The 27444-nt window shown below is 40.1% G+C and overlaps 1 protein-coding gene across 2 annotated transcripts in view; it reads left to right on the forward strand.

The window, feature by feature from the left end:
* The first annotated feature begins 1621 nt into the window (after positions 1–1621).
* The window catches only part of DZIP1 (DAZ interacting zinc finger protein 1), a 42729-nt gene continuing 16906 nt past the window's right edge, over positions 1622–27444 (forward strand). For both annotated transcript variants that reach the window (XR_013773861.1, XM_079302818.1), the window contains exons 1-12: positions 1622–5221; positions 7274–7345; positions 8645–8714; positions 8789–9283; positions 13815–13899; positions 15410–15534; positions 17724–17885; positions 18539–18676; positions 19695–19757; positions 21003–21143; positions 23329–23377; positions 24666–24725. Coding sequence is in view for 1 of the 2 variants with exons in the window: in XM_079302818.1 (XP_079158944.1) it covers positions 8712–8714; positions 8789–9283; positions 13815–13899; positions 15410–15534; positions 17724–17885; positions 18539–18676; positions 19695–19757; positions 21003–21143; positions 23329–23377; positions 24666–24725 (1321 nt within the window). In the remaining variant the exon portion in view is untranslated. The remainder of the gene's footprint in view (positions 5222–7273; positions 7346–8644; positions 8715–8788; positions 9284–13814; positions 13900–15409; positions 15535–17723; positions 17886–18538; positions 18677–19694; positions 19758–21002; positions 21144–23328; positions 23378–24665; positions 24726–27444) is intronic.

Below are 27444 nucleotides of genomic sequence, written 5' to 3' on the forward strand. Positions count from 1 at the left end.
GAGCCTGTTCCAGTGCCCAGCCAACCCTGGGTGAAGAACCATTTTCTGATATCTAACCCAAACCTCCTCTGACAGAGCTTGAGGCCGTTCTCTCAGTCCTGTCACTGTCACCACAGAGCAGAGATGAGTGCCTGCCCCTCCTCTTCCCCTCATGGGGAAGTTGTGACTGCAATGAGGTCTCCCCTCAGTCTCCAGGCTGAACAGCCCACTCCTCATGCGGCTTCCTCTAAACAGGCCTTTCATCCCCATGGCTTTCCTTTGGACACCTTCTAATAGTTTCATGTCTTTCTTCTATTCTTGCACTCAAAACTGCACACAATATTCGAAGCAAGGCCACACCACGGCAGAGCAGAGTGGAACAATCACCTCCCCTGCTCAGCTGGTGATGGTCTGCAAAGCAATAGAGCTGAAATATAAAAATGCTTTCAAATGGATTCATAAAAATTAGGCTGGTTTCAGAAACAAGTTCTTTCAGAAGTCTCAAATCTGGCATGAAAGGGTGGATGACAAAGACTACTGTAATGTTGAGTGCTGGAAAAACAGAAAGCTAAGGAATTGTTCCTGAGCTGCTGCTGGTAATACATAGTAACATCAGAGGGCGGCAATTAGCAAGGAATGACTCCTGAAGCTACTCATTGCTTCTAGACAGTGAACTGAATAAGGTGACATTTGGTGGAGACATATCTGTGGAGGACCTCGGTATGCTTGGTGATACAATTGATAAATGCAATTTCATTAATAATCTCGATTCCAAAGCCACCTTAACAAAAGTTTCCTGATCCAGGAAGAATATAGAAGCAATATAGCAGACTGTTGTGTAGCATGCACAGTCTAGTATGAAAATAAAGGAGGAGAGGATGATAACACAGAAGCAGTATTCTCACGGCTGCTGCTTGTAAGAGGTCTCTCAGTCCTTGTACCTTGTTTTTATTCTCCTCTATATACATTCCTGTCAGAAACTTAGCTGTGATGGAACTACATGAAATAGTAGTGTACAACTGCTTAACATGGGATTCTTGTTTATGTAGGCTCATCTTTTGGGAATTTCACATTTGGGTTGTTGTTCACAGGAGAGGGCTGCGGGGAAATTCCCTTATCTGGGTTCCTTTACTGTAGATGGAAACAGAAAGGCTCCTACAAACCACAGAACTTAATTTATGTGCTCTAAACTTGCACTTGGAAAAGCTGATCTTTGTCATTGGACTTGAAAGGGAGTGTGAGTGTCCAGTTTTTTCTAGGTCAATAGAGCAAAATATTTAATTCATTAAAACATGCCATATTAAAACATGTATCTTATTTTTAGGGCATAGAATATGTTTCAATTAAAATGCTACTCTGAAAGTAAGAAAATAATGCTTCAAATATTGAGATACTATTATTTTTCTGAAGTAAAGAATCATATTTTGAAAATTTATTAAAAACATTAACATTAATGAACTCTTCCTATTTCTTGATTGAATCAATTTCTTAAATTCAGTCTATTTGCATAACTAGTTTTGATTTCCCTGAAACTGGTTTTGGTTTACCTGTCATTAATTACATACATTTTTCTCAGCTCAACTCCAAGTTTCAAACTTTTGTGATATCATCAAGCTATTTTGTTTCTCTTTTGCTTCTCTGCCATTACTGAAGATGTTCGTTCTTACTTTGTGTCTGCTAAAACACCAAAGGAGCAAAGCTTGCACTTCCAAGCACTTTAGGCAGAATTTAGAGTGTGTATGTGTGCAGCCTTACCTCTGGCTGCTCTAGCAGATGCTTCCACGTTCTTGCTTCCTAAGTGGATGTCTCCATCTCTCAAGACATTATTCATTCAAGCCACTGGCAACAGAACATCCCTCATGCAGAGTTTTACAAGTTCATGTAAGACATTAGTCTGTGATTCCATCTAGCATCCTCTTTTATCCACCCAACTGCAGGATATTATAACCCTGTCAGTGAAAAAGTGCAATGTAGTTGTTAGAAAAAAGACCAAATATCTAGCATATGCCATTAAAAATTCATCTAGAGTTAAGTGTTAAAATCCAAGTACTTGCTTGTGTGACCTTTCTATTGCTGCAATTGCATCAATGGTTTCAGTGTCTTTGCAGACATTTCTGTATAGTTAAGTTGAATTCTCTCTGAGTATGGAAGAAATGAAGATGAATGAACTGGCTATCTCAGTAAAATCCAGCTGGACTTGTTACATGAAGAGAAACTTTTAAGAGAAACTGTTATATTTGAAGATAAAAAAGATTTAATTTGCAAAGAGTCTGAAGCACCCAAACTTGAAAATAAAATGTATTAAATTACATAGAGCAGCTTCTATTCAAATTGCTTCATTGTGGCTGGTGGAATTAGTTGGAATTAAGGAGGTGACACAAAAGGGTCAGGAGAGTGGTTCATTCTACCTTTCTTTTAAATATCTTGTTTTCCTGTGATAAAAATATATAAATTATTTCCTCAGGTAAACTGAGTGGTGGAAAGTTTGAACATATGGAAGTTTTATAGGTATTTGTCACAGTTTAACCCCAGCCAGCAACTAAGCACCACACAGCTGCTTGCTTGAAAATTGAAAAATGTGCCGTGGTGGGAACTGGCAGGAAGGAAAAAATTAAATAAACTAAGAATCTGGCTAGACTCATTATTATACTTGCAACATTCTGGTGAAGTCAACTTTCCACCAGAGTTAATGATTACTTGTATGCGTCACTCTGAGAGTGCTGTAGGAGAGAGGTTACTGAAGAGTCTATTTCTCAGTTCTCAAGACAGTTTTTCCACTGTCCTCTCAAATTAAAACAACTTGTACTACATGAGTAGTCCTCCTTCATACCACAAAATACACCAATAGCTTTTTTACCTGTTGCATCAGTGCTCTGAGGGCACTGCCAGGCCTGGCTGTCCCTGCCCAGCCTCCCTCAGTGCACAGTGCCCCTGCTACTCAGGGTATTTCCCAAACAGCCATTGCCAAGTATCACTGTATTTCACCCCACAATCAGAGTACTCCCATTTTGGTGTTATCCAGTTGCAGGTAACCTCTATGAGCCTCACAAATGCTTTTGGTCCTCTCCTAGTAAATCCACACTTGTTTTAGGAGATTACTTTTGTCACCAAGATATGTAAGGGTAGAACTCAGCAACTAATGTGGGTTAAAGAATACCCACCCTTGCCAAGTAAGGCTGTACCACTTACAGCTAATAATTAAAGATTAATCAAGCTCTGGAACAAATTAAAAGTGAAAGAATGACAGGGTGAGAGCTACCCCTTCAGCATAAAAATCTGGTTATTGCCGTCATCCAAGGCCTACTTTTGTATTTTGTATTAAGCAGATAATAGAATAAGCAACCAAAATCCACATTTCTGCACACTTCATATATTACTCTCCTCATTAACTATAGACCATTTCCAGCATTTTCTCATACAGTTGGCATTAACTTTGATCTAAAACCCACTTTCATTGTTAGAGAGATCCTTAGAAGGCATGGTGAACAGACTCTGGTGTTTGTCATTAGGGCACTCTAAGGTCATGGGGTATAAAATTTCTTGGGCACTCAAGGGGTTGCGATTGTACGTCTTGCTCTCTGAGTGCTCCAGCCATTCCCATAAAGCGCTCATCAACGTGTATTGCATATTTGCCTCTAGTCCTGACCCATAGAGGCTGTCATACTGCAGGTTTTCAAAGCCCTCTCTTAATTAAGGTTTACCACACTAAATTCCTCATAAAGCATTTTTCTCTGGCAATACCTGCTTCAGTAGCCCAAGAGATGCAGATCTGCAGTAGCAAAAGTCACTAGTATTGAGAATTGGATATCCACATTTGATATTTGTTCAGGGTTTCCTTCAGACTAGCCTGATCCTCTGGATTGAACACCCATTAGTGACTGGAGCATGCTAAGGGACCCATGGAGCACCAAAAACTGAAGCACCTGAATGATTACCTCTTTTCCTAAAGCTGATATTCACAGCATATGTGCCCACATCTACACTGTCACAACAGAATTTCATGGTTCAGTAAGGTAGTTTGTGTCTCAGTAAGTCTGTGCACTTTGGAAAACACAGTGGTGTATCCCTGGCCAAATGGAATTCCTAAATGAAGATTAGGTGTTGTAAATGTCTAATTATTACCTCCATCACTGAATTTGCCAGCATAAATTATATTAAATGCGTAGTGTATGAAACCTTCCTTGTGGCCACAAAGGCTGCACAGCATTTATAATAGAGAAAACACAATTCAAAACTCTTACAGGGAAGAGGAATAAAATAAGAAGGATCTGACGTAATCTGTAGCTGTTGGAATGATTCTATCTGCATGATACAATACATATTGTTATTGAAATTACAACTTCACCTGACATTACTTCGTTTAAGATACCTGCAGGAAAACATACTCCCGGCCTTATCCTTGTACGGGAAGATGGTGTTTTCCTGCATACGTCAGGAAACTCATGAAAGATCCACACCTCCCGCTGGAGATTATCACTACGTTCTCGGTCCCTCGGGCTTCCCTCCAGCTCGGCAGGCAGGCGGGCGTCTGCAGCCCACAAACCCCTTTCCAGCTCCACGGGCAGGCAGAATGGTGCAAATCCCGAGACCCCGCTCCAGCTCGGCGGGCAGAGGGGATCCAGCAGCTCCTCAAGACCCTCCATCCATCTCGGTAGGCAGGAGCGTTCCTGAAGCTCCCGAACCCCTCATCCATCTCGGTGGGCAGGCGGGCTCCTGCTCCTGCCCCCGCCCCACCGCTGCGCTGCCGCGCCGCCCGCCCCGCGCCGGCGGGGACTCCCCATCCCGCTGGGAAGTTCGCTGCTCCACAGGTTTAAACGTGTCGAATTTGGTGACTGCGTGGCAAAACGTGCCTTGAATTTCCAAAGGCAGCCTGTCCAAAGCTTGTTGCAACTTCCCGTGCATTATACAAAAAGGGAGAGAAAAGGCTGCTTCTCGGTCGGAGAGGCTCGGGACCGGACCAAGACAAAGGACATCCCGCCTGGGCATCAACATCTGCCGGGCAGGTTTTCAAGGAGCGGGAATCGGCGAGCAGGGCAGAACCCTCGCCTTCCGCGGCCGCCGACCCCTCCGCAGCCGCCGCCGCGGCCTTGGGGCAGGGGGCGGGCGCGGGACGGGCCCGGCGGAGGCCGGGGGGCGCAGCCGCCGCGGCACCGCCGGTAACGGCCGGGCGGGACCGGCCGCAGCCCCGCCGCTCCTCCGCGCCCTGCGGCGGCCGCCGAGACCCGCGGAGCTGCAGCCCGAGGTGAGCGCAGGGCTCTCCCTGTCCCCCCCCACCCCGCAGGGGTCTCCCTTTCCTCCCCACCCCGCAGGAGGCGCAGGAGGGTGGCGGGAGGCAGAGCCCGGCGGGGCCTCTCCCCTGGGGCCGGCGGGAGGGAGCGGCGAGGCGCTCCGAAGCGGAGCCGAAGGTTTTGGCAGGCAGATGGAGCCCGGCTCAGGGCCTCCCCAGGCCCGGCCGTGCTCGGCCGCCTCCCGAAGTGCCGGGCCTGGCCCGCGGACACCGCCGCGGGGAAGCGCCGCTTTTCCCTCGTGCAGCAGGGAGGGGTGGCCGGGGGAGCAGGCGGGGCCACCTCTGACCGAGGGAGCCTCGTGGGGGGATGATGACCCTAAATTCCTCATGGGCACAGCTCCCAGAATAGAGTACATCAGGCAGAAAAAAGGGAAGAAAGATCGAAAAGGGCCGCCTCCATCCGTCCGTACTTTTTCTATCTCCTTCGAGATGCCTGGGCGGCTTGTGCCTCTACTCAACTTCGTGGTGCCCCTCCCATCCCTGGAGTGTTCAGGGCAGGTTGAATGGGCTTTGAGTGACCTGCTCTAGTAGAAGGTGTCCCTGCCCGTGGCAACTGGTTTGAAATAGATGGTCTTTAAGGTGCCTTCCATTAAAAACCACTGGATGATGCATAGGTGATGTACTGCTGCAAGGTCACGTTGAGTTAAAGCAGGTTTAGTTGGAGCAACATGCAAATCGGTATGGATATTCCTGAGTAAGTACATTAGTTGAGGAGAATAAGCTACCCTCGGGCGTGGTTTACTTTGTTGGCTTTAAATAATGTTTGGGGCTTTTTTCGAACTAAACCCATTTATCTATCAATGAAAGGCCCTTATTTAATGTACTTTTTCAAGGTGTTTCTCCTTGATACACAAAGTGGTAGCTTTCAAAATTCACATGGTTTTTATGTAAAGAAATTTCTCCTATGTCAAATAAACGGCACATAGAAGGCTTAGATCTTTGGGAGTTAGATTTCATTATGTGTAATTTAACAATTCCTTTGATTAGAAAAAATATTAAAATACCTGTTTTTCAAGGTGTTTTAAAGAATCTGAAGCATGAGCATTTTGGACAGTAGCTAGTGTCTGTTCATTTTAAAAGATCTAGCTGTTTACAAATGTAAGTGTATTTATAGACTAAGTGGAAGTGAGTCTGTGTTATATTAGAAATAGCTCTGAAGAAGATTAGCAGGTTTTTTTCTTACTTCAGGACTCAAAGCAGTGCAAAGTTCAGTGGTAAACAAGGCAGATCTATACTTGATATGCATAAAAAATGTTAAATAGATTTCTTTGAAGACTTGCTGAAGACCCTGTTGGTGGAAAAGGAGGTGGCAAAAAATGTCATGCTTGCAAGTGAAGACTGCTGTGTTGCAAACGTTACACAGTATCTTTCTAAATTAAACAGTGGTGGTATGGTAAGTGATAGAAGAATCTAAATGTAACTGAACCTTTGGTATAAGTGTGACCAGTAGGCTTAATGTTCAAGGTCCAAAAAACAACCAACATAGAAATGTACATAAAACTAAGAGCTTGTAATTTGTGAGGGTGCCCGTGTTGGTGCATGTAGCAACAATTCTGTTATTTTTGTGGAAGTAGTTCTATACTGTGATTAGTGGTAGACATGTTAGTGTTTATATTGGAGAGGGTGATGTTTAAAGTGCAGATGAGAAGTGAGGTTCATAGCAAGTTGCTAAGAGGCAAATGGAGGGAAATATTATGAACTATGTGGAGGAGCTGAAAGGGGACAGAGGAGGCTTAACAACATGGTTAGGATCTACATAATCTATGAGAAGAAATTGAGGGAGCTGGGCTTATTTAGTATGGTGAAGAGAAGGCAATGTGGCACGCTAGTTGTGGCCTACAGTTACTTGAACAATTGAGGCAAAATACTCAAACCATTTTTCAATCTTGGTAGTAGCAGATACTAGGTGAGATATTAAGAAAAATGTTTTCATGAGGAGGAGAGCACAGACATGCAACAGGTTGTATGGGATGGTCATGAATTGTCTGTTCATCTTAAATGCCACAGGTGATGTGAACTATTGTGCAGCAGAAATTTGGACTGGACGATGATCACCAGAGGTCCCTTGAGAACATCTCTGTGAGTCTATAATGCATGATGTAGAGGAGCCTATGGAATGGAGTATATGATCAGATATGTATTGTGTGACTTGGAGAGGTATGTATCTAGGAATGACCAATAGGAAGAGAAACTGAAATATATGTTGAAAGGACTGAAAATTTAGGGAGGTATAAATGTGGAACATGGCAGTAAGGCAGACATAGCTACGGGACTGAAATATTAAGAAATGGTAACAGGAAGAGCAGGTTTTTGGAGAAGAGTGGTAAGGATGAGTGAGGGAATAGGGTAATTTTGTATGATGGAGGACAAAGATGCTGCTGCTTAGAAAGTGTTTGAAGCAACTGAGCAGGAGCAAGGGAAACAGCAAACTGGGGAGCACTGGGAATTGAGGTGGGGCAGGAATATAGGCAGAAGTTGTTGGTTGTGTTGGGCATGGATGGTAAAGTAGGTGATGTATGCAAGCTATGAGGTTCTTCATGGGGCTGAAGTGTTTGGGATCAGTAGAATGAGACAGGAACAAAAGATGTGGTGAGATTGTAGGGTTGTATGGTTGCAGGAGTGGGTGTGGTGTGTGCTGATACCAGGCAGCGGTGTGTTGATTAGATGGGTGAGAAGAGAGTGTGGAAGAGGCTTGTAAAGTGTGTGACTGTGTTAAGGTGAGGAAGGTGTTTGAAAGCACCCGACAGGAGGTTGGTGTGTGGGCATTGAGAGGGGTATGGAGTTCCACTGGAGAGACTGCTCAGAGCTGCGAGGTGGGAGGCACATGAGGGTGCAGCAGCGTGAAGATGTACAGAGAAACGACGTGAACCCTGATGGTGGGGAGGTGACAGGTGTTGTCACATCTGGGAGAAAGTTGAGTAGGCGGGGCTGGAGAAGGGCACAGGACAGCACAGGGGTAGAGGAGTGTGAGTCATGGTGAAGTGAGAAAGGTTTGAGCCAGGAGCAGCACGGGGGAGGCACAGGATGGGGAGGCACAGGATGGAGAGGCACAGGATGGGGGGGCACGTTGTGGAGAAAGAAAGTGTACGCTGTGTATTAAGGGTGCATATATGTAAGAGCGGAGCCGAGGATCGGTTTATTGATGCGATTAGCGTAGTGAAGGTGGTAAAGGATGCGCTGCGTGCAGGGCAGCGGGAGCACCGGGACGCGCGGGATGAAGCTCCTTAGCTCGGCGGTGCCGGGAGGCTGGGGAGGCATGGCGGGAGGAGGATGCCGGGAGGGAGAAGGACGGGATTAGTGCCGGGCACGGAGCCGAAGGGCCGTGGGGCGGGCGGGAGGCGGCACAGCCCGGCGTCACTGCCGCCTCCCCTCCCGCAGGCCGGGGCTGCTATAGCGACGCGGAGGACGCCGGCACCGAGCGGAGCCGCAGGGACGGAGCCCGGACATGGTGAGCGCCGGGCCGGGCGGTGGGCGGCGGGGCGGGAGTGCCGGGCCGGGCTGAGCCGTGTCTCTCTCCCGCAGCCCTTCTCCCAGCGCACCTACCAGCCGCCGGCGGCCGGGCCCGGCGCGGGGCCCGCGGCGTTTCCCGCGTTCCAGTTCCGCGGGCGGCACGAGAACCCGGACTGGCGGCGGCTGAGCACCGTGGACGTGGAGCGGGTGGCGCGGGAGGGGGACGTGGCGGCCCTGCAGGCGCACCTGGAGCATGTCACCTTCTGCAGCGCCGAGCGGGAGTGCTGCCCGCACTGCCAGGGCCCCGCAGACCCGCTGCTGCTGAAGCTGCTGCGCCTGGCGCAGCTCTCCACCGAGTACCTACTGCACACCCAGGAGTACCTTAGCGCCCAGCTCGGCAACCTGGAGGAGGCTCTGAGAGAGACACAGGGACAGCGTGACCAGCTGGGCAAGGAGGTGGCCCAGCGCTTGCAGGAGATCCAGGGGCTCAAGGAGGAATGCCGGCGGAGGAAGAAGATGATCAGCACCCAGCAGATGATGCTCGAGGCACGAGCCAACTACCACCAGGTGAGAGGAGAGGGCCTGGTGGCCCAGTCACCCACACCTTGTCAGCTCTGAGCCTGCTGAGGTGGGTGGCAGAGCAGCCCCACTCTGCTGGGGTGCAATTGCTTGCTGGGTGAAGGGCTGGAATTGCAAGGACTAGTGACCTTGCAAAAGCAATTGCATTGCTGGCATTCATTTTCCATCTGTATTTCAGAGACTCTTAGGAAGGTGCTACATCCTCTTTAAGAAATCCTCGTTTTGCTAACAGGTGCTCTTTACTCTTGGTTCACTTTAAATGCATCTGAAATGTCAGATACACACACTTACAAAGCCTGTGATAAGCATGTTACTATTCTGTTGTGTTGCTGTCTTTCCTTGTCTGTCAACTGCATGGTTAGAAAACACACGGGGCAAATGCATCAGAACTGATGCTGAGCAGTAATGTACTGCGAGAATTCACTGTCCTACACTGATGTTCTCCAGGCACAAAGTTTCTGCTTGTGTGTGTGATTCAGTGATTACTCAGGCAAGATGGTAAAGAGCTTCAGTGAGTTAGCTCAGCTCTGATTCCACAACAATCTGTTCCTTAAGGGTCTTCCTTAAGAATCTTAGTACACAGCTGTTCTGACTGACAGCATTATGACACTCTGCTTTTACTGGGAGGGTTTTTTGTCTCACTACAACAGTGTGGTAGTTTGATTCAAGTATTTTTCAGCATCAGCATTTTAAGGTTTCCGGAATTTCAGCAAATTTCATCTTCAAATGTAATCTGAAGTGTAAAGGGTACACTGGGCATAGAATTGACATGATTTCAGGCTGGCTCTGTATGTTTAAAGCTACAGGCTTTAAAGCTCAATATTTAAGACATCAGCTAAGTTTGCTCAAATATTTCTGTAAAGGAAAAAGTACCTTATACCCCAAGAGTAGAACTATACTTGAGGCAAGGTTCATGCATTCAAGTGTTAGTCTGAAGGACAAGCTGCTGATATGGTATTATTTATAATAAAACTTTTATGGAACTCACAAAGCTGTTTGTCCTGTGTTGCAAAAGAAAACTGATTGCATGTTTCATTTTATGTGTAAACTTAGATAATTCTCATACTATGATTGCTAAATATTACCAAGTATTCCGGAAATATTTGTAGTGTTCAGCTATCTCTGTGTAAGATAGAAAACATGGCAGTGAACTTATCTCATTGCTAATCTATTCAGTGCTAATCTATTCAGTAAAACAGAAATGGAAATCTATTTCCCATTTGTAAATTGATTTCATATAAAATTCTCATCTCTCCCTTTCCTTTCTTCTTTGTTAGTAATTTCTTTTCGCTAGAAGTTAAGTTCACATGAGAAAAATGAGTTCAAGTTTGAATGACAGAGATAAATTAAACTCTTCCCAGTGTTTGAAAATGCAGGGTAGCAGTGTGATCAGCCAACAATAGCTGTGTGATGTTTATCTGTGCCATGATCAGTGTTTCCAGATAAAAGGGGCTTTACTGGTATTCCTGAGAGGGTAATTCAGATTCCATCCCCTCAAAGTATTGGATGTTCCTCAAATAAGCCTGTTTACAAATAAGCCTTTTTTAGCAGAGGTGCACTTTAGAGCTAATGTGAATGTTTTGGAATTCGGATGTAATGCCTTTAATCCAACACCAATATAAGTTTAACCATGAAATGCTACTGTAAAATGGTACTTATACCTATGAGTCATAAATTTAAGACTTGTTGGTCAGTACCTTCATGTGAGTAATACAAATTTAATTTTAAATAATATATTTCACTTTTTTGATACTTTGTTCAGAAATCTTACATTCTCATGTACAATGTAGACATAAAGTGCATGTTATGGTTAACACTGTGAAAAGTAGTTGCAAGAAAATTGTTGCATAATTCAAAACCTAAATATTTCCTGTGTTAATCCTGTCTCCTGTAGTAAGAGCTTTCTTTCACTACTAGCAAGTCAAACTGACATGAAGCTTGTGCTTGAATGGATAACATTATTTCACAGCCAATTTAATTCTGTAAATCATGTGCAATCTGTTACACTGTAAGCTCCCTCTTCGTTGGCAGTAATGCTTTGCTGCCATACTATATCACTTTATTTTGATTTTATATTAAGTCTTGCATTTGCTCAACAAAATTTGTCTTAATTATTCATGGCTTTAGGGTTTGCTGAAAAGTATATTTTATAGCACACCCGACTACCAGTGGCAGCATTTAAAATATAATATGAAATCTGGGAATTTCATGTAATCACAGAATCATTTAGCTTGGAAAAGACCTCTGAGATCATCAAGTCCAACATTTGACTGATCAACATCTTGTCAACTAGACCATGGCAGTAACTGCAGTGTTAATTTATTTCTTGAGCACCTCCAGGGATGGTGAGTCCACCACTTGGCAGTCCATGCCAATATTTAATCACCCCTTTAATGAAGAAATTCCTTCTGATGTCCAACCTGAAACTTCCCTGTCACAGCTTGTGGCTAAGTCCTCTTGTCCTGTCATTTGTTGCCTGGGGGAAGAGGCTGACTCCTGTGTAATTACACCCTCCTTTCAAGTAGTTGTAAAGAGTGGTAAGATTTGAGCCCCCTTTTCTGCAGGCTAACCATCCCTAGCCCCCTCAGCCATTTTTTGTTGGTCTTACCCTCCAGACCTTTCACCAGTTCCACTGCCCTTCTCTGGACATGATCCAGTGCCTCAATGTCCTTGTAGTGAGGGGCCCAGCACTGGACAAAAGATTTGAAGTATGTCCTCAGCAAGGCTGAGTATAGAGGGACAATCAGTGCTCTGGTCCTGCTAGCCACAGTCCTGCTGATACAAGCCAGGATGACACTGGCCTTCCTGGCCACTGGGGCACACCCTGGCTCATGTTCAACAGCTGTTGACCAACACAGCCTGGTCCTTTTCCACTGAGCAGCTTTATAGACACTGCCCCGAGCTTGTAATGCTGCGGGGGGTTTTGTGGCTGGAGTGAAGGACCTGGTGCTTGGTCTTGCTGTACCTCATAAAGTTGGCCTCAGTCTATCAATCCATGTTATCCAGATCCTTCTGTTCAGTTGGTGTTGTCTGCAAATTTACTGAGGGTGCACTCAATCCCCTCATTGAAATCATCAATAAATGTACTTGACTGGACTGTCCCCAACACTGATCCCTGGGGACATGGCTAGTGACCAGATGCCAACTGGATGGGACACCATCACAATCTCTGGGCTTGTCCATCCTGCCAGTTCTTAACCCAGAGAAGAGTGCATCTGTTCAAGCCATGAACTACCAGCTTTTCCAGGAGAATGCTGTGACAGATGTTGTCTCCTTAAGTTCAGGTAGGCAATATCCACAGCCTTTCCCTCACCCACTAGGCAGGTCACCTGGTAATAAAAGCATCAAGTTAGTCAGGCAGGACCTGCCTTTCCCAAGCTCATGCTGGCTGGTCCTGATCTCTTGGTTGTCCTGTGTGTGATCACACTGAAGATGTTCTGATCCAGAGCATTCCCAGGCACTGAGGTCAGGCTGACAGGCTGCTCCCCAAATCCTCCTCCTGGCATTGATCAAGATCTTGAACCAGTTAATCTGCTTTTTACTATCATATCACACTGATAAGTAAAAACTACTTTTTTTACTGTCTGTGGTTTGTTAAAATACATTTATTTGAAACAAAAAAAGTATGAAATAGAGGTAATGAATGACCCTAAAGTGATGAGGGGCCCTCATACATAGTCTTCAAGTATGTTACAGAGTTTGTAGATGTAGCTTCTGTCCTTGTACTACCCATCTATTTTTAATATATTCTGAATATTAGTAGAATGTATTTTGAAGGTGAACAAAAAGGATATTTCAAAAAGGGTAGGATCCAAACTTGACTTAAAATTTATATTCAAAACTAGTAGGTAAATTTCTAGAAACAGTAGGTAAATACTGGAAACAGTAATTGAAACAACTTTGTGCTTCAGGATACTAATGTAGCTACATACCTTTTCTTACAAAATTGTGTACTGTTACTTTACCTTGGTTGAAATGTCTGAGTATTTTACATGTCCTTTGAGTATTGCCATCTTACAACTCATGCACTCAAACCCATCTTTATTGTTTTTTTCCAGCTGTGTGGTGCTCTACTTTGTGGTGTTGCAGGAATCTTAAGAACACCTGAGGTGCTAGTTGGCTGGAGTCTGTGTATTTTGCTGAAGAGGATTGTCATGCCTTTTCCTTATAGTTCTCTACCTACATATATGAATCCTTGTCCATGGTTTATATTTGAATTTGAACTTGCTTGGCTAGAGTCTATTCTGTTCAGTTTGAACAATGCCTAGCACAATCAGATTTTTGCTCATGACCATCACTGTGAAACTTCAGACAGCATTAATAATATACTAATGACTGTACAGAAGTTGGGGACCATGAGAATTTTTGTTCTTATTCTTGTAAGATGGAATTTGTTAAAGTTACCTTCTTTTTACATAGGAATAAAATGTATAATCCTGTTAAAAATCTTAACCACTGTATTTCCCAAAAGGATGTTGCTAATGTGTTTTGTTTTGTTTTGCTTTGCTTTGCTTTGCAGTGTCCATTTTGTGATAAGGCTTTTATGACCTATTCCTTTTTACAAGGTCATATTCAAAGGCGTCACCCAGGAGAGTCTGAGATCGGTATGTATTTTAATGCTATCCAAAAAATTGAGAGAGAGAGGTAGTTTAGAAAAGTGTAAATGTAGTGAGGATGTGCAGTCCATGATTTTGTGTGACTTGGAAGAAAAGTTTTTTCTTTTCATTTTCAGGTGGCAGACCCCAGTGTGTGTAAATGCAAATGCCACTGGCTGATACAATGTATTGGGCAACATATGTTTCATTCTCTGGAAAATAGTTAACAAAAACCTGTGGTGCAGCATCTTTTCAAACTAGCATTTCTGTTAAATACTTAAGCCAGTAGCACAGAGCACAGTTTCTCTTTAGGCATGGATGTTATGAAGGTGTGGGTAAAATGAACTGGCGGAACTAAGGAAAACAAATTTTGTAAATATATAGTAATTATTAATACAGAAATAGTCCACCCCACCTGAAATCAGTTTGAATAGGATCAGGCTCTCCTGAACTAAACTGACTGTGAAATGTAGTGAGAAAGAGAAACTGTTAAGAGCAGTCTAACTTCATCATCTAGAATACTCAAGATCTTTTACCACTTACTTGCATACTTTTTTCTCTCTTCACTAAAGATGTTTAGTTTGAAAAAGAATGTTCTCAATATTTCTTTCATTTATATAGAATTTTTCTCCTTCCTGCTAGATTACATGCTTATGATTTATTGCTAAGGACTAACAAGTATTGACAAATAACAGTGATTAGAAACAAGTTAGGAAAAAAGGAGCATTTGGGAGGAGAAAAAGTGGGAGGAATCTAATAAGGTCTGAGCTGTAACTTGTCAGGCAAATGGAACAGCAGCAAGAGTGAGAGAAATGTGAACAAATGGCTGAGGAAGTGTGAATATATTGGAAGAAGAAAGAAGCTCTTGTGCACCTTACACTTGATAAAAATGATCATGGAAGATGCTGCAGAAACAGTTGAAGTAATTGTTGTGTAAAATAATTGGCCCAAAATGTCTCTATGGGGAAAATATCCCATGCAGTTATTTCTGAAATAATATTCAGATTCCCTGGTGATGGGCAAGTAAATCCTTGATAAATCAGTGGAATATTTCACAATTGAAGATTGTTGTGATTTTTGCAGATTTTAACATTTTTGTTTGATATTCCCCTAATTCTTCCTGCATAAATAATTTGTTGCATTCCAAGTGGACTCCTTACAAAAATTATTTAGAATAAACTTAGCATAAGGGATTGAATAGCTGAGATTCACTTTGTCCTTCATACACCCTTTTTATGTACCTGTGTTGCTTAGATTCTTTTGAAATTAGGCTATAGAATACTTTTCCATGTAAATATTTCATTAACTATTTCACATGTCAGTGGTACAAGTATTTGAGGATAAGTTAGCAGTCCAGAGAATATTTGTATTTAAAAGGATCTATGGAGAATCATGGTAGTGGGAGGGAAATGGTCTAAGAAAGTCACACTTTGTGAACACTAGAAATGTATTTGCAGTAAGTATTACAGTTCCAGAAATTGCAACAAACCTTTTAAAAATCTCTGTTTCCCTCAAACAGATCAGAAGAAGAGAGGAAATATAGAAAAAATGCAGGATGAGATTGAAAATCTGAAGGAGCAGTTGCAGTTCACCAAGTCCCAGTTAGAGTCTGAACAACAGGCTAATTTGGCCAGATTGTCTAAGGTAATACATACTAAGTAATGTCTCAAAAGAATTAGCACTTTAAACTGTGTTCACTCAGCCCAGAGAAGTACTGGATTTCCCAATGTTGACCACTTTCTAGATTCAGCTGGACAAGATCCTGGGCTACCTTGTCTGGTTTGTGCTCTTGCCAAGAAAGGCTGGACCAGATCATCCTGGAGGATAATCCCTTCCAAGCTGATAGTCTATGATGGATGATGATTTTCATCCTTGTTTTCAGAGGAAACCCTGATCTTCTGTAAAGCATAGAGTATTTTTCCCCCTGAACTCAGCTTCAGACTTCTTTCTTCAGTCCTTTTGTTCCCCCTTTCTTGAAAGTGTTCAGTTTCCATTTTCAAAAGTACTGAATGACCAAATCAAAGCTGGTAGAGTTTCACTTAGGCGTGCAGGCACTTTCAGAATAATTGATCTTGGCCCTATGTGGACATGTGGAAGGTATTCTACTCATTCATTCTGTGCCTACCTTTTGAGACATACATCTATAACTTATTTCTCCTGCACTCAAAGCATTGTTTTGTTTATGAGGTGGAACTTGGAATATTCATAACAGTACAGTGTAGATTTTTTGGTGCCTTAGGGGCCCCTTTTGAAGTCACTCATCTTAGCTGAGACTTTTAACTACAAGAGGACTACCTGGAATGTCCTGAAGCTACAGTCTGCAGTGTTACACAACAAGAATCTTTCAAAACTTCTGTTTTTCTGGGATGTCAGGGAAGATAGAAATGTGTGTCTGGTTACAGATTGTCTGCCCTGACTGACATCCACTGTCAATTCAGATGTAATAATGTTGCTGTCTTTTGATTGAAAGAGCAGAAGATCTTTCCCATGTTGGTTTTTTTTCTTTCAGAGAACTATTACTGAAAGGAATTAGTATATAAACTGCCATGATTCCTATTCTTGATCCCTTCTGCTCCTTTGAGGTGAAAGAATACTAGTAGTACAAGGATTGCATATTATATAAATTCAGAGTGAATGCTGTGATGGAATAATGTAGGTGTTTTCTAAAAGCTATGTTTGTCCTGGAGAGTGAAATGTAGGACTTTAAATAATTTGAGAACCCTATAAAAATGCATTACTGTGTAGTGGAATGGTTGAAGTAATCTAATGGGTAAAGTGGGGTAAATGTATATGGGGATAAAATAGTTTTCATTTTGTCTATGAAACAATGGCTTGTGAGCTGAGTGCTGTTACTGAAGGGCAAGATCTTCAACTTGTGATACATAGTCCTGGGGAAATGTTAGTAGCAGCTAGCAAAGAAAATCAAATATTACTAATTATTCTGAAAAATCACTGTGCAAGCCACAGCCTAAATATGTTGTGTTAGTCTAGTCCATCTCAAAAAGTATAGGATAGAGTTATAAAAGTTATGAAGATGAGCTACAAAGATGATCAGTCAGTATTTAGAATGACTGAGCATACTGAGAGTTGTCAGTCTGAAGATGAGACAAGCACTTGATGAAGATGTAGGGTGAGATACTGATACCTGTGAAGTCATGGGTTACACAGAATGAATAGTGATGAACCATTCCCCCTGTGCTCCAGTTCAGAGCTCAGAATCCATCAAATGTTTCTAACAGCAACCAGATTCAAACAACTGCAACAACAAAAGTACTTGGCTCTTCATGCAGCTTGTGGAGCTCGTTGGTGAAAGGTGTTGCAGTTGCTAAAAGCTGATGCAGCTGCATGGGATGACTGTAACGTGTATGAGGAGAAATGTATTGAGGGTCATGGAGTTAATAAAATTCACAGAAGTGTATCAGGCTCCAGAAGTCCCCTGAGCTGAAAACAGTTGGCAACTTAGAGACTGTGAAGGAGAACATGCACTTTTGCTTGCCTCAGTATTGGCCTTTCTTACTTACACCTAAGGCCTTTGTGAGAAACAGGATGCATAACTAAGTGGATCTTTGGTATGTCCAAGTCAGGTTGCTTGAGTGTTTTTCAGTGAAAAATAATGAACTGCCAAAACTGTTTTGAAGCATACTTGTTTAGCTAGCAAAATGTATAGTTTGCTAGCCTAGAATTCTTAAAAAAACTGGTGGTTTTTATGTTTTTTGATGTCACAGTATTTCCCAAATATTGAAAGTGTCTGCATTCTACATGCAGTTTGAGAGCTTGAATTTGTATTGAATGTGAGGGAAAATAACAAATAATGTTTTTTTTTTAAATTTCAGGAATGTGAGCAGCAAAAATCAAAAGAAGAAGAGATTCTACAATCATTTAATAAATGGAAAGATGAGGAAAGAGAGAAATTGGCTGATCAAATAGAAAAAGTGAAAGATATGTTTATGAAAGAGCTTAAGGAGTTATATTCAAGAAATTCAACCTTAGAAAATGTAAGCAATTCCAATTTTCTAACATTTTAAAGCATGAATCCCTTACAATAGGTGGCAGTGAACTTCACATATTTGATAAAGCTCTTCCTACAGAACTCTGAAAATAATTTTTGAATGATAGCTGTAATTGTATCTTTGTACACAGATATTTTATTAACACAATTTCAGGTTGCAGGGTTTTTTTAATTTAAAGGATTATTTTGTACGAATTAATGATCCCTTCAGTTATTATGTAAGTTTTTCTTTACTCCTCAGCCTTTGTATGCCTGTTTATAGGTTAGTAGATATTGTTGTGGTTGCTGCATGTTAGGTATCCTTATGTTAATATTCTCATAAGTGGCATGGAGGTCACTAACCTCTGCATTATAGTCCTGATAGAATTTGTGTGTTTTCAATACATGCTTTGGGAATGCTCACTAGCAAGAGAATCATAAAAGTATGGCTGGGTCAGAAAACAAATCTGCATGGCACTACCAGAGCAGCTTACATTTTGTAGCTGCTGTGTCCTGTGTACTTTTAGAAGTCACATTTATGCTAGATGTAGATATTTTTAATTATGCTAAATTTGATAAATGCTGAACTCATGAGAAATGGAAGAAGTATCTGATACAATCTCTGCATAACTGTATTGTATTCCTCCTCCCTCTTATTAGCAACTGTTAGAATTACAAAAGTCCAATACACAACAAAAATCCAATTTAGGAACACTGAAAGATGTCCAGGAATTTACAGAGGAGAAACCTCAGCATCCTCAGGAACATCCAGTTGTGGTTAGACTTCTGGAAAAACAGGTAACACTGTAACTTAATGTATTGCTTTTGACAGATTACTTGCTTTCTTTTTATTTTTGCTCATCTCTTGAGTAGGATATGAAATCTCTAAGTAAAGTTTTCATTCTTCTCAAGGCCAAAAATAGCATAGATTTTGAAGTTTTAATACTATTTAATACTATCCATATAATGGCAAACTAGGATTTATTTTCTTTATCCCTTATAAATGAATTGTTACTTATTTATTGATATTATTTTATTCTGTATGATTAAATATATCTTTCTTTGCCAAGTGTGGTGGCAGTTCAATTCCAGAAGGCTCTATTAAAACATATATGTTTACTCATCTGTGAAGCCACTTACAGAAAAATTGGAATATTTCATTTCCCAAAATGAAAAAGAAAATTAGGAAACTTTCTGACAGGATTTTCCAACCTGTGCCTTTTGTTTGCTTTTATGGGTTTTGGGATGTGAAGGTCTTAGTTTACTGCTGGTATCATACAGAAGGTTGGTCACTTCTGTTCAAAGATGTGCAAAACTTAGTTTTGCTTTTTGGGGCTTTTCATTTCATCGAAGAAAATTGGCTTCACTCTAAAATTCATATGTTAATTTTGGGGTTTTGTCATTATTATGCAAAATATGTTGTTAATGAGTATTCAAAATTACATTATTAAGAGGGAAAATGCCCTGCTCTTACTACTCTTTTTGTTGATACATAGACATGTATCCAAATGCTTGTGTATTTCTCACTCACACTGACTGCATATACAAATCAAAGAGCAAATACAGTTTCTAGAGTGATTGGCAAGAAAACCACACTCAGATGCATAAATCATGCTAATAACTGTTCTAGGCATTAAATACTGGGTTACTCAAATTCCATATAAACTGTCATCCTTTTGGTATATATGCTTTATTTAGAAAAATAAAGCTGCATATGTTGAACTAAATGCTCATGTGTTATTAACAAGAAACAAAGCTGCATATATCAAACTAAATATGCTGTTCACAAGAATTAACATGAATTTCCTTTATGCAGGAAAAAAAGTGGATGTCTTTACTACAAGCCGTCCGTCATGACCATGACACAGAAAAGTCCCTGGTAAGTGGCACAGCAAACCACTTACACCTAAAGGAGACTTTTTTCTTTCTTTACCCTTTCAGTAGTTCTTTATATGCTCTAGTACAACTGTCTGATATCAAGGGTTTATAAGAGTGTGTCCTCTTAGCTGTATTTATCATCTTTGTGTTTCTGTTATGGTAGGATCTTGGTGCTTCAGTTAAGGCCAAGGTTGAAAGTGAATTTATCATTTCAGAAAACTGAAACTCTATCTGTCTTTTGAAGAGCTTACAGCTGATTCTGTGAGCACTGCATTATGCAGTATTTTCTGTGTTATGTGGGTAGGCTGAATAGTTGAGACACATGACTTCCAACATGTTGCTTTCATCCACTCTATACCTGCTGCTACCATGGACCTATGGCATATGTCTCTTCCTATCATTTCTCTATTGCTTTATCTGTTTATCTGTTGTAGCTTTCTAATGCAGAATATGTTCAGCTTTTCCAGGAGTAAACACCCTGGCTTTTTCTTTTGCATCAGTTTATGTATTTTACTATACAAAGCTTTATTCCTCAGATTTTTTTTTTTTTTTTTTTTTTTTTTTTTTACATCTGCATTTCTTTTTAATCTCTTTCCTGCTTTGTTTCTCTTGCTTCTTTTCCTGTCATTTTCCTTTCATCTGCGTGACCATGTAAGAACTGGGCAAATCATAGTGGTCTGACCAATGCTTCTCCTACTCTGGCAAGAAAACATTGGGGAGGAACCATGGAACAGTCCCCAAAAAGGATGTAGTTAAAGATACACCCACATACAGTGCAAGAATAGAATAAGGGAGGAGTGATGTAAGTATTGCATTTGGGATGGTGCACCTAAATAATGTTCCCTTTCTTCCACATTTGGAGATAATATACTAGGTTTATTATATAAATTCACACATCACCTCCTTAAAGTATCATTACTGGGCACTGTTTATAATTAAAACATTTTTATAGATTTATACACTTTTCCCTGCAATCTTATTTTTAAGAAATCTCAGCAATGTGTTTGTATGTCCTTTTCTTTATATTGAGATTTAGGTATCCTCCTTGAGTAATTCAAAAGTGATCCAGACAACTGTTTTATAATATATACAAGTCCTAGTGAAGTCACATAAGATATCAAGTTTTTGCTGAGAAAAAAAAATTGAAAGTATCTAAGCATGACACTTGCTTGTTTAGACTACATAGCATTAAAAATATATTTTTATAGTGTTAATATGATGTTACTTTTCTCTGATTGCTTTCTAGCTAATGTCACAAATTGAGACAATCAAAACATCAACACGAGAAGATCTGAACAGAAATAACATCTTTTACAGGAAGAGGATAGAAGATTTGGAACAGAAGCTTCAGGAGCAGAATGATCTGGTTATTAGTCAGAAGAAGAAGGTCTGTTTTGTGAAATGCTCTGTTTTAGAGAGCACAGACAGGACACAGAGAAACACTATACTACCTATTTGGTTTTTGATATTTCTCTGATTGCATATTTAATATTCACACTTTGTAATAGTATTGCTGGAGTGATTACTCTCTGGAAATTATGTTGATAAATAAGAGTAGATCTAGAAAAGAGACACAGGAATGTAAACCAGGAATTAAAACACATTTAATAAAGAAAGGTTTAATACACCAAAAATTGTTGATAGTGAAAAGGATTGAATCTGCCACAAAATAATCATAACGAGATCTAATGTTTGAAATCTGAAAACACATTACTTCTCACACTGAAAACAAGGTATCATATTCATTACTGTGAGAATAATTATTTAAAATATTACCATGTGATTTGTAACAAGACCAAGTGCCAGATTCTCCACCTGGGATGGTTAAACCCTGGTTATACCCACAAACTGGGGAACAGGAGGAAGGAGAGAAGTCCTGCAGAAAGAGGTCTGGGGGTTTGAGATGATGACAAGTTGAATATGAATCAGCAGTGCCCTGGGAGCCAGGAGGGCCAGCCATGTCCTGGGATGCATCAGGCACAGCATTTCCAGCTGGTTGAGAGGTGTGATTGTCCCACTCTGCCTCACGTAGAGTCCTGTGTGCAGTTTTGGGTGCCTCAGTATAAGAAGGGTACCAGACTATTTCATCCAGACTATTTTTTCCAGAGGAGGATAAACAAGGTCTGGAGGGCATTTTAGGAGGAGCAGATGTTGTTACTTGGCTTATTCAGCTTGGAGAAGAGAAGGCTAAGAGGTGATCTCATCACAGCCTCAAGGGGGGCAGTGGAAGAGGAGGTGCTGATCTCCCTGGTGGTCAGTGATAGGACAGAAGGAAATGGAATGAAGCAGGGGAGATTCAGATTGGATATTAGGAAAGAGTTCTTCACCCTGAAGGTGGTTGGGCACTGGAACAGGCTCCCCAGGGAAGTGATCATGGCACTAAGCTTGTCAGAGCTCTTGGCATGTCTAGACCATGCTCTTTCGTTTAAGTTTTAGGTAGTCCAGTGTGGGAATTGGACTTGATCTTGTAGCTACCATCCAGCGTGAGGTACTCTATGATTCTGTGTTTGGAAATGAATTGGTTTTGCCTAAAATAAGGTTATGATTGTGTTGCCTATTCCTTTATTATCTAGTGCATTCTTTATAAATCAACATCTGATTTTACACATTTTGTTTGAGATAAATATTAAACCTATACTTAAATGATTAAAGAATAGAAAGACAAATAATAGCTTTTACATCTCTACCTTCACAAATTTTATAGCTGGAGAAATGGAGGACTTAATCATAGATGAATTTCCTTCAATAAAATGACCTTTGGAAAGAACGATATGACCACAGATGTATAATAAGTTCAGAGGAGTCCAAGTTTGGTGTTTGTGAAATACAGTTGTGCAGATCTATATTCTCAATCCCTGGAAAATAGAAGGGCTTGAGAAATAGCTAACACTTTTGCAGAACCCAGACTTAATGGACAATGAATACTACTGACTATAACCAAACTGATAAATAAAAGAGGATCAGGTTGGAATATCTTGTGCCAGCTCCATCTGACAGTGGTTGTGTGTTTGAATGAATGTTCTTCTTCTCTTTGGGGAATTGGAGTACAGAATGTTGTTTAATGATATAGGATTCACAAGTTTCCTGTTTTCTTTAGGTCACGTTACAGCCAGTGTGTTTCCTTTACTCTGTCAGTTTAGTGCTTGTCCTAGGTGTCGAATAGACAAACCTGTAAAGCAGAGAGAAGAACTGCTCATGCATTTAAAATCAATGTGTAATTAAACTCTCCAGTGTTTTCCTGGAATGGAAGTTTGGCTTGCAAAAAGGAATATGAATTGCTGAGGAAGAAAGTATTGAAGTTCTTAAGTGCTGAAGTGGCCCATAAGTCCGCTCTCATTTGACTTTATAACTTGCAATAACAGGATGTACAAAGCATGACTTCACATTAAGACAACACAAAAACATTAATTAAGCATAAACAAAACATATATTGGGCACAGAAGTAGTATTTTCCTATCAATAATTTCTGTTACAGAATAGTACTGAAACCAGGTATTTCATGCTAAGTGTTCATTCTAGATATTGATCTTTTACATTTGTATCTATTCATGTACCTGTGTTTTCTTCTTTAGATAAAAGAATTGTCCGCAAAACCCCCTCCGAGTGTTAAAACATATGATGGTGAGTACAAACTGTGAGAAAAAAACCAGACTCAGTTTCTGATTTCTGCAGCCTGGCTCAAGCAAAATATAGACATCAACCTGACTAACAAAATACTGAAATAAAATCAGTGCTGGAATTATATTTGGGTTTTTTTCACAGAGTATCTACCTGTTTCCATGCCATGATTTACAAAGATCATGTTTTGTAGTTGTAAAGACTTGTAACATACAAAGTTGATGGCTTGAGTAGTGAATAGATGTGAAATAGAACAATTTTATTTTATATTATGTAAAAAACTTTCAGATTTGCTTTATGAAGTCGATTTTTTTTCATCCTTGACTCTCCTTAGGCTGCAGAACTAATAAAAGGGAAAATACTGAAAGAGTAGACAAAACTGATTAACTTGTGAGTTAAGACACAGATGTTCAAAGAATGTTAAGAACTCTTATATTTTTGTCTGTGAAATACTTTAACATCTGAAGTCTATTACAAATAGCTAAACCTGCTAATAGTATTTCAGGATGTTGTCCTGCACCACAAACAGCCATATGGTTAATGCTGTGGTTGCAGTGACTTAAAGTAAGTTCATTGCAATAGATGATGGCAGATGAATTAATTCTGATCCAGTTTGGAAACCATTTTGCTGTATTAAAAAGGCACTGGCTTGAGCTGAGTCAAACAGCAGGGAGTAGGTTTAGTTTGAGGAAGGCCTAGTAGGAGCATGACATGTGGCTTTTCAGTTGTAGCTGATCATATTCATTCACACTGAAGCACAGACAAGTTCATGGCACACAGGCAAATCTGCTCCTAGCCCCAAGCTGATCTGAGGAATGTAGGATTGAAGTGCAAATTCACTCCAAGGCTACACTCTATAGGTGATCTATAAATGTATGAGGTTTTACACTCAAAATGTCAAGTGTGGATGCTGCAGATCCTCTCTGGGGAATACAAGCCCCAGTCAGGCTGGTCTTGACTAAGTAGCTTTGGGCCAAGACTTCTTTGTGACACGAAGGCAACATGCACTCATGACCAAAAAAATGATCACATTCTAGTCCAGTGATGATTAGTTAGAAGTTTAGTTCTTTTCCTGATTATAGAAGTGTAAAAATGCTAAGCATATATAGAGATGTACTCGTGTGTTGTGAAGGAACTGTTTTTACTTTGTAAATGTTTTGTTTATTTTTTTACCCATTAATTTATAAAAATAACTAATTTATAAATATCAGTAAATATTGCTACATTTTAGAATCTGTACTGTTAACTACAGTACAATTCCATTCATTTTTTTATTCTTATGGTATTTTAGTGAGCACTTCTGTAGAGCGTCTTCAAGAACCTAAACCATGTCCATCAGTTCATTCAAACGGTAAGATTTTTTGATAGGTCCAAATCCAGTACTTTCAAATCTAACACTCACTCTTCTTAGATATGTTGCTTGTCAACACATAGGTCTAAGAGTAGTTACTTTGAAAGAACATAATTTGTATGTCAGAGTTGAGAATTTCTATGAAATAACTATAAGGATACACTACTGAGAAGAATAAATGAAAAACAAAATAATTTGAGAATATTTCCTATAATCAGTGTATTATTGAAGTACTTAGATGAAATTTATTAAGGAAAAAGATTGTGTTTTCTAATGGAAAATATGCTTGTCTGATATATGCATATACTGGATACATATATGCATCTACTGAAATTTGTAGAGAAACATGTGGAGATGTTTGTTTAGGAGTCTTGAAATACTGTATTTTCCATATGACTTCAAATGGCAAAGAGTAGAAATACAGAAGAAATAATCAAAATAATGAAAAAGTTATTGTCTTAGTTCTTCCAGAGTATATCTGTGGTTACATATAGATTATTATTTAGGTTTTTTGACTTGTGGCATTGTGGTATCCTTTAGAAGGAGGGGAGGGCAAGGGAGCTATATTTGTGTTGTTTTGTACTTTGTGAAAATAGTTTTGTTTCTTTAATCAGTATGCAAATTAATGGAGAATATTATAACCATACCAATATTCTGTGATCAAGTAATTCTTTATTTTCCTTTTAAGTAATAAAGTAATGAAAAACGACCAAGCAAAATATTTTAAAACAGTTTATTAATTTTAATTATAATTAAATAATTGGTGTTTTTTCTATTATTATTTCTCTTAGTTTTTAAACCTGCCACAGGGAGACTAAATGGAATTTGTCTGTGAATAATGTAGATAATTTTTCTTTTTCACCAAATACAGAAAGTTCTGAAAATGCCTCTGTGGAGAAAGGGCACTCTATATCAAGCTTTTGATAACTTGATGAGGAATGAAAAACTCACGTAGTGCTCATTTTAAACTCTTTGTTATGACAAAAATTATTTAAAAGAGGAAAATTGATTATATTACTGCTAATTATTCTATGGCAATGTTATTTGAGTAATACAGAGATTTCTTTCTAAGCCGTGCAAGGTTTAGTAGTTCATTACTTGTAGCTTTCTAAGCTAAACTATATTGTGTAGACAAAAGTAATAGTAGATTAAGTGTAGAGAATTAGGAATAGCATTTTAAACAATTAATTCTTTTTCATTTAATTCAGCCTCATTACACCGAAACAGTAGTTCTGGTTCTGACTAAGAAGTCTCACAGAATGCAGTTTAGCAATTGCCCTGAATTTAAGATTTATGAAGATTATTGCTGACAAGGACTTACCCACCAAGCTTGGTGCATTTGCTTTCATTTGTATTGAGGACAGAAACAGTTCTGTGAACATTAGTATTTTTTGTACTCTGTCAATTTAAATCAGCTTGTTCATATCTTATGCAATTTCTTGCTGCTTCAAATATGAAGTTTATGACATCTTGTGAAATTTCTCAAGATAGAAAAGGCTGTTCCTGCCATTGATACACAGAAGATTCACTGTCAGTTTATTATGAAACCTCAAAGAAGGTGTTCCCTTCAGATTCCTTTGCTGATTGCTATTTTATTTATCTCTGCAGGTCTCTTTGTCTGTCCCCTTTCTTCCCTTCTGGATTGTTTTTTTAAACTTGCCTTACCTAATTTTCTGGAGGTTAGCAGAAGTTATGGTCTCTTTCCCGAAGTTTTCAGGACTCTTCAAGGGATTGACTTACTGAATTAAGACATCATGGCTGCATCTCATGCCTTTATGAAAATGAAAGCACTTCCTGGTAACTTCTGTAGACAAATTTATTTAGCACAGATCATCTTATAATTGCCTGCATATAAAATATCTTTTTTTTTTTTTAATTAGTTATAGAAAAGGCTCTCTAATGTGAACTTAAGTACACTTCTCAAAGCCGCTCAGAAGCTTTTTCATCCTAGTATTTGTTCTTCAAATCTTAAATCTGTGTTACAAAAAGATACTCAAGTTGCAAATGTGAGTTATTCTAGGTGTAAAGTAGGATAATAACTATGTTAGTCTGGTGTTAATGTGTTAATATTCCTGACTTCTTGTGAGAGCTAGTAGAGCCCCTTGACTGCCATCCTGGCAGAATATTCTTCTGTCCATTTCTGAGCTATTTGTAGGGTTTTGTGCAGATATCACTGAGGTCTTACTTTCAAAGATTACTTCAGACTCACAAAAAGGCAACAGATTAATTACAATTTATTTTTTAAAATAATATTTTAAAATTAGGCTTTGTCTCCTATATTACTCTTCAAATGTTGATACTTGTTCAATATTTAGTCTTTGTTAGGTCAATAATATTAGGTGGAATTGAAGACAGTTAAAAAGCAAAGCCACCAATTAGATTGTTCATTAAAAATTATGTCTCAGTCTACAAATATGGTGTGGACACCAAGGCTCAGCTATCACTAGGCACTGCAGCATCTGAGGAAAAGTTAGTTAAAGTACTTACTCTTCCTAGACAGTAAGTAGAGAAAAGGGGCACCTTCAGAGTTTGGTTCAGCTGAACTAAGATCTGAATGCTCTTTGAAGTTTCCTGTGTGTCTTCGATGGCTGTAAAAAGAGTCTGAGGTGACTAGGCTCCTAACTTAGAGGCCTCAGGTAAGTGTCCAAAAAAAAATCACACTTAAGAATTGGTTTAGGAATATTGGTTTAAAGTTAACATTTCTGGTGCTTGTGTGCAG

The sequence above is a fragment of the Erithacus rubecula genome (genome assembly GCF_903797595.1).
Source record: "Erithacus rubecula genome assembly, chromosome: 1".
NCBI lineage: Eukaryota > Metazoa > Chordata > Aves > Passeriformes > Muscicapidae > Erithacus > Erithacus rubecula.